The sequence below is a fragment of the Gasterosteus aculeatus genome, chromosome 17, assembly GCF_964276395.1.
Source record: "Gasterosteus aculeatus chromosome 17, fGasAcu3.hap1.1, whole genome shotgun sequence".
Taxonomy (NCBI): domain Eukaryota; kingdom Metazoa; phylum Chordata; class Actinopteri; order Perciformes; family Gasterosteidae; genus Gasterosteus; species Gasterosteus aculeatus.
In genome coordinates this window covers 8,613,241-8,632,877 of record NC_135705.1, presented here as the reverse complement: position 1 = coordinate 8,632,877, position 19,637 = coordinate 8,613,241, and the positions used below count along the sequence as shown (strand labels likewise).

The following is a 19,637-nucleotide window of genomic DNA, read 5'->3' as shown; positions in this document are numbered from 1 at the left end:
GAGCGCCCCTCAAGGTTCAGAAACACACATTAATCACACAGTTTACGTTTACGATCCATAGATAACAGACTTCAGAGCGGGTCGAAATTAGTTTTGGGACGGTGAAAAGATGAGTAGTCCGGAACCTTGTGGCCCGGCTGTATAATCAAAAAGCAAAGGGACCCGGATCAGCCGTTACGGATCAACAGTGATCAGCAATTAGTGTAATTGGTTTCGCAACCAATTTACACACTTCATAGAAAACAAATGCGCACACACATACTTTGAAACACTGACGTTGTTTGTGGAACAATATTATATATAATATATATATATATATATATCCAGAGGCTGTGCCACTTGTTTTTCCTCTTCGGTGGGTTTCACTCCGCTGTGTAGGTCGTGCGTTGAGGTGAAGGAGTGACCTTGAGGAAAGTGTGAAGGACTGAGACGGAAATAGAATCCACTAAAGTGAAGTAGAAACCTTCATCAAGCCCACGGGGGATTTTGAGGGGGGGGGGGGGGAGCACTCGACTGCTGGTGTGAGGTGCTTTTCCCCTTGATGATCACTTTCCACTGGCCTGGGTCAATGACTACTACTACAACTACAACTACTACTACTACTACTACTACCTCTACCACAGGCACCCGCATTATCAAAAACACACCATTTGCACATGTGCAACATGACACAATTTCTTCAAAAATAAAAAATAATTAAATTCAAAGAGAACATTCACTAAGCCCCTCCCCCAAACAGTGCTTGTCCTATAATAGGTTGACAACCGTGACAAGAGAGAGGAGGTCTGTCAAGCTTGAGAGTTCTCGACATGTCAGAAGTTTCCTCAATTAGTCTTCATCCTGATACTCGTGAATCGTGATGTAATGGCACCTGGGATGAAAGCAGGCGTTAACCAAGCAGTTTAGACGCATGTGCATGGCCCCTCATCATGTTCCTCTGTAGCCACTACGTGCACAACAAGTCAACCGGAGACCTACAAAGTTCAGCCTAGAAATTCTAAATTCACCTCCACAGACCAACATAACTTCAATTTCCCAAACAGCCAGCTGATCAAATCTTGTTCATACAAAAGGAGACGAGTGCTTTATCTGACTTGATTATCCGTATGCACATGTATGTACATTACAGTACAGAGCATCCTGTATATGCGGTTATTGAATTTCTATAGGATCAATACAATGGAATTAAAAAACTTCAATGCTTGTGGCTGTCCGATCGCCAAGGATTTGCTCTCAACGGGATTAACAGTACTGATACTGAATGGCTCCGAGCTCTCACAAACAGTGAGAAATGGACTCAGTGTAAAGTTACATCATCAGTAAATGTGCTTTCTGCAGTAAACCCGTGTTTGACTTCAGGATTAACCGTCATTTTCTTGCTCTGTGAATAAACGCTACAGTCAGTCGTTTCCCCTCTCAGTTTCTCTCTTTCATTTCTCGCTGTTGTCCCTAAAATGTTTAGAAGTTCACTGTCACTATCACCATGGCAACTGTCATTTCATGATGCTTAGAGTTACAGCTGCCTCCTATTCAGTCATCACTGTCGATTGAATGTGTGCGTGTGTCTATAGAAGGGTTACGTGTGCCTTTCTCTCTTTTCTCTTTCTTTGCGTTTCAAATCAATGCTTTTCTAATGTTTACATCTTCCTTCTGTGCAGCTGTCTGCAGGGTTACTGTGGCGTTTCCTGGTCTCTGTAATAAATAAACTACCATAGCCTGCAAGACTACGTGAACTGCGTCATACATCATTTTTAGAAGATGGCCAATATCCCTAAACAGTGTGATAGAACCGCTTGTATACTGCGTCTGTGATATCTGTGATATGGTGAGATTCAGGGTGAGACATTTAGTCGGGTTTTCCACACATTCCCTTACCAGCCATGACTTCTCTATGATATTTCCTCAATCCAGAAATGCCCCTTCCAACACTGACAACTAAGATGTCTTTCATCTCGCTCCAACAAATGCCGCTTACTCCGACGTTCAATTCCTGATGAAGACAGTCTCTTCTGGTGTTCAAGACCAAACCCTATACTGTTTCTATTTATACAGGCACCATGGACCAGTCAGAGTTTAAATATAGATGCTGAGTCTGGATTCTCTTCTTCATATGAAATGCATGAATAATTGAGAGGGAGAGGAGATGAGGTGGGATTCATTCAGGAGATGGATGGTCCAGGCTTAGTTTTCGTACCTACATTAGCAGTTTGTTGAATGGGATCGTCGAGCGCTTCCAGCATGTGAAAGCTGCATGAGTCAGGGGAAAGTTTTGACGAAGCCCCCCAAAGGGATTTAAGTGTATTAATGGGATGCCTTTGAGAAAACAGAGAGCATGTCAGGTATTATTGGATGCATGAGGATCATTTCAATACCACTTATACATCCAATCTAATGAAAATGATATTGTCAAATGAATGTAGTAAATATGTGGAATTCAATGAATCTATCAGGCCAATGTGACGTTCAGACTTTCTTTTGCAATGTCAATTGTTAATTGGTTAAGCAAATGACCATCGCAGTATTCAAGCCCTCTGCATGAAGGGCTTTCACTCAGTAAGATGTATACAAGATGATTACAGTTGCAGGAGAAAGATGGTGATCGTACAGGTCGTGATGGGTAGGTCACTAGATGAAATGTGCAGGCCTGTTTTTAAAAAGCTAATCTGGCAGGAGGTCCCTGTAAGACGGAGGAGGTTCGGATTAATGAGGCTCTGCTTCTCGGAGTTACAATCCGAAGTGATGTAGGGTGGGGAGACTACAGCGGGGCGACTCTAAAGAGCGTGTGTTTCAAGCTATCATGCTGGGCGAAATGTGGAAGACACAGTCTCCTCCCGTCACCATGGAAACCCCATTTCTTTCACAGGCAGTGAGGCAGAGACCTTCTACATACAGAGGCAGAGGTGTTAATTATTACACTTTATTTAACGCCCATACTATCAGCCACTGACAATAACAGATGAAGATCAATACTGTGCTTCTGTTAATCAAATCGAATTACATAACAGCTGAAGTGTGGCATACAATTTAAACATCAGCTCTTGAATATGTAGCGTGGTAATTGCGTACTTCTTCTCTTTAAAGAAAACATTGTTAAACATGCAAAAAAGAAGGCAGCACATCACCAGGTAGAACATTGACATGCAGTGCAGATGGTTCAGAGCTGGGTGAGCTCTGAATAAGGTACAAATCGGGGAGAGAAGGGAAGGAGATAGCGAAGGGAGGGAGAGAGGGAGGGAGGGAGAGAAGGAAACTCTGTCAGACTTGCTTTTCACAAGCAGGTCTACTTAGGCACCTCCTGTCGTGCTTCAAGGGGTTGTCATGGTGACAGTGGCTGGCAGTGGAGCGAGGGAAAGTGTGGCACGGTGTCCCTGTGGCCTCGGATGTGGCTCAGGGGATGATGGGAAAGCAAGTCAGCCAGTGAGAGGACCGTAGTGATCGAGCACCCATAAACTAGATAGACCTTAAATAAAACATTTTCATCCCATGCCTGTCTAGGGGTTAAGGACTATTTCATGACAGATGTAGGTGGATCTAATGTTTCCCTGGGTGACCTCTTACATAGTTAACACACTAAGGTCTCGGGACAAAAGCAGAACAGGGATTTCCACTACTGGAGCTCAGCAGCGTGTCTGTTGCTCCTGTTGCTGCTAATGAGAAAGGTTCCACTCGGGGCACCGGGAGTTCCTGAACTGTCACTTGGGGAAACCACAGCACTTAATAAAATGTGAAAATACTGACGTGAGCTGCACCTTTTTACAAGTGGCTGAACCAAATAAACAAACATCAACATCAAACCTGAGCCAACCAGCAAAGCAGTGCAGATACGTTTATGAAGGGTAACTGACTGAAAGTGTTGCCGTTGCCCTTAGCTTTACAGGGAATTTTCTTTCCATTGGTTTTACAGCAAATATCTTATTTGTTTAGTTCACTCTTGTTTCCAGTCAAAGAAAACACACCAACTGTATGTTAACAAACGGAATAGAGACAAAGTTAGTGACCAGCTGGTGAAAAGAGTTGTACATTTAGTTGCTGAAGAGATCAAATAATGTATAAGAAATAAGCAAAAAAAGAAAACACTAATTGCCATATTCTAACACGTCACATTTCAGACGAAATCCCTCAATATTTTGTCCAGCCCTCATTCAGTATGATAAATACAACATGACATGTTTTATTCTTTAGTAGCGGATGCCTTAGTGACCATCACTGCAATTACCGTTGCATTGTGCTCACATTCACATCAGTGGTTTAATGGTTACTGGTCATGCTAATCCTTTTTTCGAATATCTATATAAAAAGTGTAAAAGTTCAATGTTTCGTCCTTGTTTGGCGAGTGCTGAATTGGCACATGAATGGAGCAAACCCCGACAAAACCCAACGTAGCACAAAGGAAATTAATCACGGCTGCTGGGACACGGCCGATATATAAAACCAGGCCATTTGAGTGGGAGCTGGAGAGGGAGCAAACAGCACGCACAACTACATTACGCCGACTGATTGTATTTGAATATGTTTTTCTTCTCCCTGAGCCCCAAGTGTATGTGCTTCTCCAGAACAGAAAGAGTTTTGGTGTATGAACGGGGAACAGTCAATGTGCTTTCTTGTCTGTCCCATATATTAAATAAACTCCCACCCATATGTAACCTGGAGAATGTCACATACATTAGTGTGTTTGACATTTATACACGTGTTGCTTTTTTGGGGGTTGTCCTTTTAAATGATTGTGTTGGTCAATCAGATTTCATTAAGCCTAATGAGGGCTGGTGTCTCCGTGTCCTATAGAAACGGGGGTCTGTGTGGACTAATTGGTCGGCTGAGCCACACGACGATGTCGCAAGAGACAAAAACCAGTGTGATCTGGCTTTGTTTCAGGTCACAGTTGGATTTCCTGTCAATCTGCTCGCTCTCTCTCTCTCTCTCGTTCTCTCCCTCCTCATCTCTTGAACACATGTTGACTTTTCCTCTCCTCTAGATATAAATATCTCCCCCCTTCGTCTTCTCCTCCCTTTTCTTGGCCACCAAGGAGTATTCCCTGGGAGTCGCACTCACATTTCGTGTCCACGTAATCTAGTTGGAATAATGGAGCATTCATCACACATGCACATGCGTCCACTGAGAGTCTATAAATAGCCCGTGATTGCGTTGAAACCATCGCAATCATGTCTGGGCGTTCCATTCAACCGATTTCATGTGTTTGTTTGCTTCCTCCTTTTTGTGCACTGTTAAAATCTCTGTCTGAAATTTAGAGTGCAATAGTTAGATGAGATTCGCAACCTGTGACATTAAACAATCGAGGATGGAAAGAGGTAAAGACCGGCAGGGCAGAGTGAGTGTGTAGAGATAGTGGCCGTGTGGGAAATGAGCAGGCTTTCCTTGTGGAACTTGACCTCATAACCACGATGTTGCACAGCAGCACGAGTATGCCTTCATTAGCGACGTTATTGTGGCTTCTCAATCCTATTACTTCTGCCCTTTTTCCTCACACATGCTATTATGTTGCAAAAATCTTCGGGATTTGTTATCCACGTCCTTTTTCTGACTCATCACAACTCGGATCTGGTATTCAGTGAACTTTAAAAGGATATGTATATACTGTATGTATATGTATAGAAAATGTTCACACCATTTAATGTAAAAGAAAAAATGTCCCACCGTCTGTCTGAATATACTTTTGTTCAACCTTTGTCTGAAACTCTCCATCTCAGTGTGTTTCACTGGAATTGTGTTGCTAGGCAACAGCTTGGGTCTACGTCTACTTCCTGTCAGCTGATGTCCTTCTTACACACTGCAAGCGTGAATAAGCTTGGAGACAGTTAGAATGTTTACGGTTGAGACTGATAAATGGTTTACGTCTGGTGCAAACATCCTGACCGCTCGTTTGAAGGCAATTCCTAAATATGTGTCGTGTTTATTTCTCAATAGGTTGACCGTTTCAACACTTAAACAGCAAAAAAAAAATGCTTTATAGTAGAAAATAATGTAACATTCAACACAAAACTTAACATAACCCTACACTGTGTAATTCACTTTGTACGAATCGTTTTCTCTTTAACAGAATCATACTTTTCTTTGCGGCCGTTCTGTGTTGTTCGGCACTCGTCATCTCACCTTTGCTCTCTGGTTCCAGCACCTCCCTCTCTTCAAGTGTTTGATTTAACTCAAATTTATTTCCAGGGCAGGAAGGGAGGAGCACATTGGGGAGAGGGGAATTAACAGATAGGGCCATTATTCATTGCTGCCGTGACGCTATGGCAACAGTGTCCTCCTGCTCTGATTGGTTGTAGATAAGGTTGCCTCTTTAGCCATCACTTTTACTCTTGGGAGGGGGCTCCTCGATTATTAGGCCGTTGTCGAGGCCTATGCTGTCAATCTCGCCCGAAAACAACATTTGCTATTGCTCTATTTCTGCTGCTGTGCTTTTTATTTCCTCCGGATGATGCAAAGGGAAACCGTGCATCGTATGCTCTGGGCTGGCCTTTGGTCGGTTTCTTTACACAAGTGGCTGCGTTTAACAAGCAGTTCCAGTTTATGGATGATATCTGGATCTAGATTAACAAGTAGGAGGAGGAAAAGAATCACTTTGCACTTAAATCACATTGAAATAATGAATTTCATACTGATATATTCACATTTTGTTTTTCAGGAATATACATTTACTTTTCTTTAATCGTATTTGTGTGGGTTACTGTGTTCCAGCTATCACCTCCTATCCTCCAAGTCGTTTGGTTGTTTTGTCCTGAGTCAGGTTTCCTAAGATTAACTCAGGGTTAAGTGTAATCTATAAATCTTTGCTCACTTTCTGCATTTGCCGCTGCGGAGTTCACTGCTCCCAGAAGCCACCCGCAAAGGTGCGTTTAGACTGGCTAATGGAGGCACACTTATACATCTGTGTAATGCTTTGCTTCGCCACAACAGTGTAAAAGCATATAAATGGGGTCTATTATATCAGCATATTATGATGAATAAACACTGCTGGATTATGTTGCCTCTGTGAATCATGAGCTGGTCAGGCAGGAGCCCTGCTTTTAAACCTGGACACCCGGATCAAGGGAGAGCTGTTCAATTTGGGCCTTTTGTCCCCATTTTTATGGAAAGCTGATATCAGAATCTCATTATAAAACTACTATTACAGCCCAAAGGGCAGCAAGTCGAAAAAATAAAATGTCTGTTTACCCAAAAATCGAATTAAAAAAAAAGACACTTTCCAATTTATTCCTATCGGCTCATCTACAGACCAGTTTGTGTGGTTTCTGTAGTAGTTCTGAAGACCATAGCTCAAATGTATGTGACTGTAATGTTTCAGAAAGATGAAGAATTCTATGCAGCTTCCGTTATTATGTCTTGGGGACAAAACAACTACTGTAAATATTAGTTTAAAGTGAGGATGAAATATGATTTTGATAGATTTTTGGTAAACTGACCTTTAGTCTGTGATGGGATAATTTATGTATAGATTTAAACAAAGACGGCACGGTGGTGTGGTGGTTAGCACTGTCGCCTCACAGCAAGAAGGTCCTGGATTCGATTCCGCCCAGTGGCCTTTCTGTGTGGAGTCTGCATGTTCTCCCCGTGTCTGCGTGGGTTCTCTCCAGGTTCTCCGGCTTCCTCCCACAGTCCAAAGACATGCTCTGGGGATCAGGTTAATTGGTGACTCTAAAATTGCCTGTGGATGTGTGGATGTGAATGGTTGTATGTCTCTGTGTTAGTCCTGCAATTGGCTGGCGACCAATCCAGGGTGTACCCTGTCTATCGCCCCAAGTTGGCTGGGATGGACTCCAGCCCCCCCGCGACCCTGTGTGCAGGATAAGCGGTTTGATAATGGATGGATGGATTTAAACAAAGAGTGTCATACTACGCAGGACAAAGCAGTAGTAATTTATTTATTTTTTTCACAAAATATGGTCCCAAAATCAATTATCTCTCTTAACTGTTATATTGTGGGTTTGCTGGGATATTACAAGTTGGACGACAAAGTAGTCCGTTATTCAGATCAAACAACCTCAAGATAAAAGAATAATAATAGGCTTCAAAGTGAATGCGATGATTTTGTTATTTTCGCTATGAATGCTAGTTGAGATGGGAGCTGTCATACAGTGCTAAAAGAAGTGGGGTCTACCACCACATGGTACTTGCTTGTTAGCATGATTGGTGCAGTGTGGGAGGGGTAATGTGTGTGTGTGTGTGTGCGGTTTTCTGACAAACCTCCCAGTTCTGTGTGCTGCGTTAGATGAAACAGGCATCATCTAGTGCCATGGATTCTGCAGACATTCTGCTTTTATCTGACTACTGCATGTTCATTTTTTATGTCTGGTGGTGCCAAAGCAGGTGGTGCAAGTGACAAAAATGTGTCTTTGGTAATTCCAGGGGGGCCCATAGAAGGAGGAACAGGGTGAGAGTAACGTTTTGTAACCCCGGTTATGATCAGAGAAGGAGTCTTTTTAGCTTGCTTTGTTAATCAGCATTCACCGTGTCACTGATTTGGTGGATACTCTGGATAAATCGACATTTTTAAGTGCAGATAGAATACCTGTGTTTTGGGTATCGGCCGACAGAGTCCTGGTCCGGTAACAGTGTCCAATTAGGAAGCTGTTTGCCTCAATGTGCGGAAGTGACTGGGAACCTATTTTTAAGTGATTTTGAGTGTAAAACATACAATCATAAATATTATTAACTACATGTTTCTTTATGTAAAAGAGGAATTACAATGCAAGTCTTACCAGAATATACAGCTATTAGACGCATGCGCATCCAACTTCAATTTGGTAAAAATCCTTACGTTTTATTTTTCTAAAAACTTTTACCCACCCAAAAAGAAGAGTTTTACATAATTTACTAAATAACGGACAAGCTACAGTGCATTGTATTGTGTGATGCTCTTGCTTTTGTTTATTGGTTGGTTGTAAAGCACTATTTCTCCACTCAAGGAAACTCACTCATGTGAATAAGCCTGATAAGAGAGCCATGAATAAATAAGTGGTCAAAGCCAACCTAATCCATTAGCCCTCAGCCAATCACACTTCACACTCAGGTATTTTTTTTAAGTAGTTAAACTTAAGGTTATTAGAATTATCGTTTCCACTTTATTGATCTATTCAATTCCCCATAAAATGTACTAAATGCGTGTTTATTGTATTTTGAGGGGTAAAAATAAGTGTTTTATGCTTGAATGCATAGGAAACTGTATTTTAATGTGTAATACCCTAATCATTCAAGCCTTACTAATAGAACTTTCATAACGTTTTCTTTCAGATCCTGGCCATTATCTCCATCCTCTTCATCGTTCTATCCACCATTGCCTTGTCTCTGAACACCCTTCCGGAGCTGCAGGACACGGATGAGTTTGGCCAGTCTTCAGACAACCCACAACTGGCCCACGTGGAAGCTGTGTGCATTGCCTGGTTCACCATGGAGTACCTACTTCGCTTCCTCTCCTCTCCCAACAAGTGGAAGTTCTTTAAGGGTCCTCTGAATGTCATTGACCTGCTGGCCATCTTGCCATACTACGTCACCATCTTCTTGACAGAATCCAACAAGAGTGTACTACAATTTCAGAATGTCCGCCGCGTGGTTCAGATTTTTCGAATCATGCGTATCCTACGTATTTTAAAGCTGGCTCGTCACTCGACAGGTCTTCAGTCTCTGGGCTTCACTCTTAAGAGGAGTTACAATGAGCTGGGCCTGCTAATTCTCTTCCTGGCCATGGGCATCATGATCTTCTCCAGTCTTGTGTTCTTTGCAGAGAAGGATGAGGAGGACACAAAGTTTAAAAGCATTCCCGCATCTTTCTGGTGGGCCACTATTACTATGACCACAGTAGGCTACGGAGATATTTACCCCAAAACTCTACTGGGAAAGATAGTGGGGGGTTTATGCTGCATAGCTGGAGTGCTTGTGATTGCCCTACCAATTCCTATTATTGTGAATAACTTCTCTGAATTCTACAAGGAGCAAAAGAGGCAGGAAAAAGCACTTAAACGAAGAGAGGCCCTAGAGAGGGCAAAGAGAAATGGTTCCATTGTCTCAATGAACTTGAAAGAAGCATTTGCTCGTAGTGCAGAACTGATGGATGTGGTGGTAGAGAAGAGTGAGAGGCCACACGACAACAATCTCTCTCCAAACCGTTGGAAATGGACCCCAAAAAGAGCTGCATCAGAGACAAGCTCAAACCGTTCCTTCAACGCCCAGGAGCAAGGCTCTCCCAACAAGGCCCAAGCCACCAGTCCCCAAAGGCTGAATGTTCAGAAGCTCGAGGAGATGTACAACCAGATGGCCAAGACACAATCCCAGCCAAACCTCAATGCAAAAGAGAGGGGCTCCAGAATTGGAAAACAAAGGGATGAGATAGAGCTGGGGGCTATCCAAGATCACGGGCCACCGGTGATGGGAGTCAGAGAAGGGGTGGGGGACATGAAAAGCTTGTCCAGCATTGACAGCTACATCAGTTGCGCTACAGACTTCCAAGAGAATCCACGATACCCCCACAGTCCTGCAATGGAACTTGGTCTTCAGGAAAGCAACCGGTACCCCTACAGTCCGGCTGCAGCTTTCTCTCAGCACAGCAGCACAAAATCAGGCCAAAAAAACATCGGGGATCGTGAACCCATCCTGACCCCTGTGTCCATCATAAAGCCCTCGTGCACGGAGAGCACACGGAGATTCTTCTTTTCTGGCAACTCTTCAAAAAGTCTTAAGCCCAAAGGGGGCTGCCCCAGCGACGGGGGATCAGGCCCGTCCCCTCTCTCGGACAGCTCAGTCATGTCGGACAACTCCCTACTGAGCCCCGAGGTCTCTGTCTACACCACTGCCAGCAGCAGGACTCCACCCAAGTCCCCGGAGAGCACCACCCTGGCCGCAACAGTCTTCACCTTTCACGACTCCTCCATCAGCAAATACATCGACGCTGATACAGATGATGACGAGCACCTTCGCGACATCTCTGATATCAGTCCCTCAGAGTCTCTTTTGGCTGGTTCAAGCCCAAAGCGAGGCATCAATTATCAGAAAGGCTGCAACCATTTGGAAGCAGCCCAAAAAATGCTAGGCCATAACTGTCTGTTCCCCATTGAAGGGATTCGCGGGGGGGCTCACGAGAATCACGTAGTACCTGAGATGGCACGAAGACCAAAGGTTGAGAGGGGGCGTCAAAATACTTCAGATAAAAGCCTCTGAAGTACAAGTGCAGCAGAAATGAACAGAATAATGGGGCCTGGGTGTTTGGGATGGAGACAACAGACAATCTTAAAAAGACGCTATAAGACAGAGAAAAGGGGAGTGGAAGAGAAAAAAGGTCTCACCAAAACATTCCACACATTACCTGAGCATGCCATCGTGTACTCGGCTCAGGGTGAGGATGTGTGCTCAATACTCTGGGAGAAAAAATACTACTAATTCCGAGAACGTCACTGCCCCTCCTTCAACTCATTCCTATTAGTGTTATTAGACAAAACGAAGGCACTCCCAGGTAGCCAACGGGTCTGTGGACTCACGTGGAAGCAGAGGAGTCAGAGAAATTGAAACATGGCTATAACTGCTGTGACCAAACTGAATGGTGGTTTAGCGGCATGGTGGTTTAGCGGCATGGGAGATTTCTCTAAACTCTATAGGAAAAGAAATCCCAGTTGCCCACCAGTACGGAGTCCCGATTAATTTTGTAGTCACGGAGATACAGGAGAGGACCTAGAAGCCTATAAGCTACTTACTTGCGCCCTCCATTCCAAAAAACTGGCCTTAGTCATTTACATTTGTATGGTACCGAGTGTGCATATCTGGATATAATGTAAGCGAGCGTGTGCGTGCACGTTGTGAGTGAGTGTGATTGTTGACGGGTGATCTAACGGTAGTTCATACACACTCTTGAGATTGTCTTACTTGATTTATTTTTATATAGTCTAGATACAAGAAAGCTAATTGTTGAAATGTACGATTTGCTAGTCTGCTGTGTCACATGTGAAGAGTAATCCTGTGTAAAATGCAATGTCTTGGCACAGAGGCTGCAGCTCTAGCCAGTCATCCATAATGAGGCGTGCTTTTTCTTTAACAGTATTTTGTCATCCCCCATGTTATCATGCCATGGTTAGAATAGCCAATACTTTAAAATCTCAACCAGTAAATATTTTCTTTGCATCTCGGTATCATCTTTTGAGGGATGGCAGTAGACCATGACTTTTTGAGAACAACTAAAGAGCCAGAAGTAATAATCTTGATAGCTGCACAATGCACACATTTATGAATCATGCATGCACGCAAACGGTCAACGTACAAAAACATGAGGCGCTTTTATGAAAGAAAAATATGAAAGATTCTATAATATAATTTCTTTATGTTAACCATGTATGTTTACTGACACAAAGTTTAGATTACATGTTCAGCATGCATTGGCCTTCCATTGACCAACACAAAAGCATCCAAAGGGATCACACTCAGATAATGGAATATACGTGTATTTATAGAAAGGTCGTTTTCCATCTCGTCTTTCTTCCTTTTATTATCAAAATAAACTTTAATGACACAACATAAGCGCCGCTAGGTTAACTCTACCATAAATCAGCTGCTAAATGCCTGGCCTGACCCATGCATGAGCATAAAGATAGATAGAAGTATGAAAGACAATTTTATGGATATATAGACACATTTAGTTTCCATGGAGACAGAAGCTGTTGTCATAGCTGTCGTGAAAGGCTGGCAGCAGCTCAGATACGTTTGTTAATTGGGGCGGGAAGGACTTGATTGCATGTAACCTATGTTCAACGCATATAGAACACACACATAGGCATGTACCCGTTAAGTGACAATTTGCAGTCACATGTTAGCAGCCACTCCTCACTGCGCATATTAAGTACTGTGTAAAAACAGCGTTATGATGTACGGACCTTGTACGTTTTTATGTTTGTGTCTAAAATCTAATTTCATAAATACAACGATTCCCCTGAATGCATTCTCTATTATCTGCTTATATTCAGAAATAGCAAAAAAAAAACAGTCTTACTATTCCCGACAATTACAGTTATTACCTAACAATACCAACCTTGAAAATGTGAGCACAGCAGAACCTCGCTGACAAGTGAACTAATTCTTGAAGAAAATTGACCAAACTGTAAAAGCTTCCGGACACAAGCTGAGATATATAAATAATAGAGTTCATTGCATTAATATAAATGTTGAGTAAAATGTTAGTCCGTAGTCGAAAGAAGAACATCGTCAAATGTACTTTAGTGTTGTTAAGACTAAGAGTGTCACCACAAACCCTGATTTCATTTCCTGTTTCAATCACATAGTTGAACCATTTCATATTGCTCATCCATAGTGAGAGGAGCAGAGGTGTGGAAGGAATAGCAATGACTATGCGAGGCCGGGTAAACCTGTGTGCTGGGAGTGAAGCCAGGGCATTAGAGCCGTGCCGCTTAATGGAAAAGAATGAGCTGCACCTCGGGGGGAAACTTGCTTCTGTTCCCCTCGTAGTCTAACCGCAGTTCTGACTGACATGCAACTGCAGCACAAGTTCCATTCTAAACATAGGATATATTAAGATTACTTTATTTTTAATGTGCAGGTTCACTTACTGCTAAAAAGAGGGGAGGCAAATTTTATGAATCTTAACACACACCATATAATTAAGCATGGATGGATATTTGAGCTGGTGAAAAATGATTATTATGATGCTGCTTCAACACAAAGTTCTATTTTATTTAAGAGAAATACCTATTCAAATAGCTAATCGTTTTGCACATTTGCTAATATTAAATGCTGAGTTCACAAAAAGAGAAAATGGCCACTGTCAAAGAGATCCTAAACTTAGATATTGTGTGCAAAGAGGGGTTGCCAAATGATTGATTTGATTTTATAATTTAGAAAATGTTCTATGACATAACATTAGAGAGCAGTTTGACATTTTTTAGATGACTTCTGGTAATATTCACAATGTATTATTTGTTTGTCTCCCCAACAACTTGCTGTGCCTGGCTGCTCCTTTGTTTTTTAAAAACACACATTGATTAACCATCCCCACAATAAACATCCTCATAGCAATTTACAAGGTGGAATTGGCACAAGTTCAATTGTACTAAGAAAAGATGATGCATTTAAATTTTGTCCGTCACATTTCATTTTCTTTTGGTTACAAAACTTAAGTCTCATCTAGAGAAACATTTAGTTCCTGATTGGCTTTTCACTCCATATTTATCCTCATATTATGAAAGGGCAAGGCCAATGTATGTCCATTGAGTCCATTTCATCAGTCCAAAAAAACTACATGACAAATTGAATTTTCATCACACAATCCCTTATACGGCAACATTTGAGATTCTGCATTACACAAAAGGTTTAAAGAGTAGGCTGCTATCATTGTACTCAAGCAAAAGTACTGGTATGAATACATTTTAACCATGTTAAGGGTAGAAAGTAGATTGCATCAAATGTGGATGTACATCAACAAGAAGACCCCTTCCATCTGCAGACTGGGAATACAACTGATTCAATTAACGTTATATAAATGTATAACTGCCTTCCAATATAAATCATTCCAAGAGTTAAGAAAGGAAGACAAAAAAAGAATAGACAACAGCTACGGAAACGTAGCACAATGTGGACACGTCATTGTGAACGACGTGGACAGCAGAGTAGAGGCCGCACAGTTCCTACACACCTCAGAGCGCGCGTGCAACCTAGTTGCTAGGCAACGACGCGCGTCGCCGACGTTCCTTGCCCCGTAGAGTTCAGCCGCGTGTCGCCGGAGCTCGTCTGTCCCGGACGCAACTTGCAAAGTGCGGCCGCAATCCGCCCCTGGCTCCGTGTCCTGGTTTGAGTTGTTGAGGACACCACGGAAAGTCCTTCGGTCCTGAGATGCAGCCGGTGTGCTCGGGAGGCTGTTGAGACCCAGGTGCTGTTACAGCGAGACACGTGACCTCTAATTTGCTCGTGATTGAAGTACTAGAATTTAGGTGCCGTGAACGCAAACGCTTTACGAAGTTGTCATTTCCGGGCAGCCGCGTTCTCACCTGCAGTTTCCGTGCCAGAATGTGTCAGGACTTTATCACGTGACCTTGGTTTTAACCTGTAGCGCCTTGAAATATAAGTAAAATACTCGTGACAAATAATAGGCTAGGCGACAGATTAAATGACGGATCACAAAAACACGACATTGTTTCTGTAACGGAAGAATTACAGCACGTTATGTGTTTCAACGCCACGTTTAATATCAACACGCACGAAATATTCTCTAATGATGACAATCAATATTCCATGAACAGACAGAAAGTATTATTTTAGATAACTGGAATGTATTACGGGCAAATACTACCCAAATACTCAGCCATGAGCATACACACAGAAATCCCCAAACTAGTATTGATACTCCTTATCTCTAGGGTTTCGCAGCAAAGGCATCAAACCTGATGTGATTTCATACGACTGTGATACTGTGACATGGTACCATGATAATTCAAAAAGAATATATAGATCACATCTCGCTACTTTCCATTCCCAAGAGAGCAAATGTAGTCTAAAGGAGCTTTTCATTATACTGAGTGATTCAAAGGACTAAACCATCATGCTTTATGAAGAAAACACAATCAAGTGACTTGTTGTATTTATTGATACAAAGAGCACAGATTCTCAGACCTTTAAATGACAAGGCTCCCAACTGTACTGTAAATGCATTTTTTTGTAATTTATAATAGAAGTTGTTTGTCACGCTAGCTGCTGAATTTAGCCAATATGAGGTTCAGGTATTTTTTTTATTTTCTGTTAGAACCCCATAGACACCTTTTCAAGGATGTGATGCTTTCCAAACCAGGTGAGAACCACCGCTCTAGCAAGTAGAGCCCAATGCCACATACTCTGAATCTAGCACTGTATTACAGGGTTGGGGTCGATTCAGAATGCCTTGATGGAGTAAAACACACATTACACAATAAAATGAACCAGTGTTAGAGCATGAGACCAACTAAATGTAGTATGAATTAAAACACAAACTGTAGTTTCTTTTCTTTTTAAACTCTCAGTGAAATTGACCCCAACCTTGCCTAAGCCATCAGTCTTTATAAAAGTACACTGTTTCCAGATAATTGAAAAAACTATATTTGAACAACCTTAGCCAGCTCTTATACAATGTTGTTTGTAGGTCCCGAGGCTGTCTGTTTTGTAAAAATAACAAAACTAATTTTTACCTGTTGACTTTCTATGCTGTCGTTCCTGTGTAAATGTTCTATTGTTCCGTGCATGTTGTAACTCTGGCGTTGTAACTGGTTGTGATTCACACAGAGCCAGTACCTGTCACGTAAAAAAAAATGTCTCAATGTCCGCAGATATTCCTATTTCATAAAGACAAGCAAAATCTCCCTTGAATGACTAAAATGAAATAAATCAAATCACTTTACATTTAGATTAGGGAACTCTGACTTTCATTTTACTGGTAATTTGCAGTTTTCTATGCAAACCGACACAGGAATATATGTAATATCAAATTATATATCTGTTGAGCAGTAAGGATTTTTCATTTGAACAAATCAAGCCTCATCAACTAAATGTTTACATGTCGTTGCTCCAATCTGGGGAAGAAAGCACAACAGATCATTTTAATGAGGCCGGTGTTTAATATTTTGGCAGGCTGTTCTTTTACCACCAGTCTGAGTCAAAATATAGAGGAGGAGGAGGAAGAGGAGAAGGAGGTTAGATGAAGAGGAAGCTGTGGGCTGATGGGCAGGAACAGGCCTCCAGCCTCCCCACACGCCTCCACACACCCGTGCATGGAGGATTCCCCACCACCTGCCACCGGAGAGATGGTCTTCTGCAGGAATCGTGGAGGGAGGATGGAGTCAGTGATCGCAAGATTTCTCTTTAAGTTCAACAATTGTGCCATCTAGTGGTGCTCCTCTAAGAGATCCATCTGATCCAAACAACAGTGATGCGTCCATAACGGCACCTCTTGAAACACAGTTTGCGTGTCAGAAACAGGCCGAACAGTCTTATGCAAGCTGTAATTTAGAACTTCTGTCTACGCAGTGCAACAACGTTTTTCCTATGGATGTTGTTAGGGTTCAAGTTAGGGTGAATTATATTTGGAATAAATGTTCCATTTGGAGGTTTTAACATCTACTAAGGCTTTGGAGGAGTTTTCTACCAGCGGGTTCCCATTTTATTTGTACTTTCCACATGCACGCTGCACACATACACATCGTGCCAATGGTGTCCCACAATTCTACTGATGGCGGTAATGTTGCAACACAGCAATACGTGAAAAGAGGCAGAGAAGAAGAAGAAGACTTCCTACTGGTAATTTTGGATGTCGATAATGGGAAATCTAACTTTAAAGGTTTCATGTGAAAGCAAGTGCATTCATCCCTTTTTGTCTCAATACACACATTTCACATAGTGTAATCATTGTTTCTGCAATCACAGAGTTCATTTTTCAGTTATTCTACAACATGTATATCCATAAAGGAACAGTTCTTATAATAATCATTTGTTCTGTTAACGGAGAGTTAACAGAACAAATGTAATTTCATGGTTGAATAAACCCTTGGCAAGGCTTTAAAAACAAATACCGTATCTCTTCTGGTCATTAACAATTCCTAAATAACACATACCTAGAATTTATGTGTGAGGATTTATATATTTTTATCGTGGTGAGAAAGAAAAAAAAAGTTGGACAATGTTTTTACATTCTTAAGCGTAGAAAGTAATTTCTTCATTCTTTCCATTGTTACCTGCTCTCTAAATTTTCCTTTCCATCTCCCGCACACCTGCTGCCCCCCCCCTCGGGTGCTGCATCCACTGGGTGTGTGGGCCCCAACTCTGCTGGCATCCTTTGGTTAGAGGGCTCAACTGAAACTGGACACAATACCTTTTTTTTACATAAACACAGACACTCAAACCAAAAACAGATTAAATACATTGGGACAATACACGAGAAGATATCAAAGACAAAAAAAACCTGATGATGGTGTCGGGGATGTGTCTTTTCTTCCTGGCGTTGCCATAGCCACCCGTGATAATCATTGCTGGGACTGCAGAGGGAGATTTCACGTTGAGAACATCATATATGCAACATATGTTGCATTAAATAACACATTCAAAATGAGCATTTGCTGGGACCGTGTTCACCAAAATAAGACTTTACGTGCCTCAACGTGTAAAATAGCGGATTACTGAAACTCCCGTGGCTCAGGTTATTCATGCAAAAAGAACGACAACGAGTGACAGTGCAGGTTTACACTCAAACTACCACCAGCTTTCTGCTGTGTGTGTGTTCAGGGAGAAGGTGGAACACGGGAGCTGGAAGGTTACACTGCTACATTACAAACTCAAGTTTAGGAATTGAAGGAAACATACAGGGACAGTGAAACAAACGCGGCAGTGTGGCTCCCTAAAAAAACGCTTTAAAGGTGATGAGCATTGAATCCTCCATTAAAAAGCCGGTCAGCACTAACTGGATACGATCGCTATAAATATCTCTTCACATGATATATTTATTTCCTCATCATATCCTTTCATCGGGCAACTTGAAGTCATTCTATAGCAGCTCTTACAGCAAAGTCATAGACAAAACTATAGAGTACATTAGAGCCATGTGGGATTTGGATTTGTTTGCCTGTTGGACTGACCCCCCCCCCCCCCCCCCCCCCCCGGTTTTGACCCTGCCTGAACACAAGTAAAGAACTGTGATTGCATTTCTGTTTCTGAGTTGTGCTTTTGGGTTCTAGTACTCGGTTCTGAAACGACATAAATAGCCTGGTGTTGGACGGCTTCCTGCCAGCAGCAAACACTGCAGTCAAACAGTTTCATGGCTCATCCGACAGGAAAAACTGGCGGGCAAACAATCAGAATTCAGCTCCACACTCGATCCACATCACTCGAGCTGCATCACATTTAAGGCGCTCACGTCGAGGATCTTTGAGTTTTACAAGTTTTACTCAAACACAGTCACAGCGGGGCAAAATTCTTGGCAGTATTTAAACTGAACTCCTTTTACAGCCTTTTTCTGTGAATACATTCTGTGTTACAGAAAGATATTTATATTTGTCAGCACATTGTTGCAAAATAAAAGAATTCCTCCCGGTTAAGATTGTTTAACACCTAAAATACACTACATGAACTTTCACATTCTTGGTAAGCTAAGTTGCAACAATAAATGGAGGTGATTGTTGTGACGTATTAGCTCTTTAAAGCCAGTGAATTTCACCATTTATAATTATTGGGTTTGAACATGCAAATGGCTCACGTGCATACGGAGAATAACATAATCTCCTTATGTTCTTATTTGATATGATCAGGGTCAGAGGTAGAACTGGGACCAAAGTGTGTCCACGGACGTCGTCCTCGTTGAATCACAGATGTACAAACTGTATCTGAGGTTACAACATTTGGACACAATTAGCAAATCTTTTCTTATTTTCTTGTATATTTAGTAGGACCTGAAATACATATGTAAATAATTAACTACTCCTTGTGCAGTTGAAGCTCAATTCAGATACAAACTGCATTGAGATCCTCACACAATTAGTGGGAACATTGGGATGTAATAGAGAGTAATGGGGCCTTAAAATAAACTAACAGTGAAAATAATCCCCAGTACGGCCCATTTAATTTCTTTTCCTCAATGTAAGTTTATTCATACTGAGCAGCCTGAGAGCCTGTTGCAT

At 42.0% G+C, this 19,637-nt stretch overlaps 1 protein-coding gene and 1 pseudogene across 1 annotated transcript in view; one reads left to right on the top strand and one right to left on the bottom strand.

Annotated features, from left to right (window-relative positions):
• The window catches only part of kcnb1 (potassium voltage-gated channel, Shab-related subfamily, member 1), a 27,538-nt gene extending 10,001 nt beyond the window's left edge, over window positions 1–17,537 (top strand). Inside the window, exon 3 of the mRNA XM_040203360.2 lies at window positions 9,250–17,537. Within this exon, the coding sequence (XP_040059294.2) occupies window positions 9,250–11,169 (1,920 nt within the window). The 3' untranslated portion in view covers window positions 11,170–17,537. The remainder of the gene's footprint in view (window positions 1–9,249) is intronic.
• LOC120834956 (somatomedin-B and thrombospondin type-1 domain-containing protein-like) lies at window positions 16,666–19,637 on the bottom strand (annotated as a pseudogene).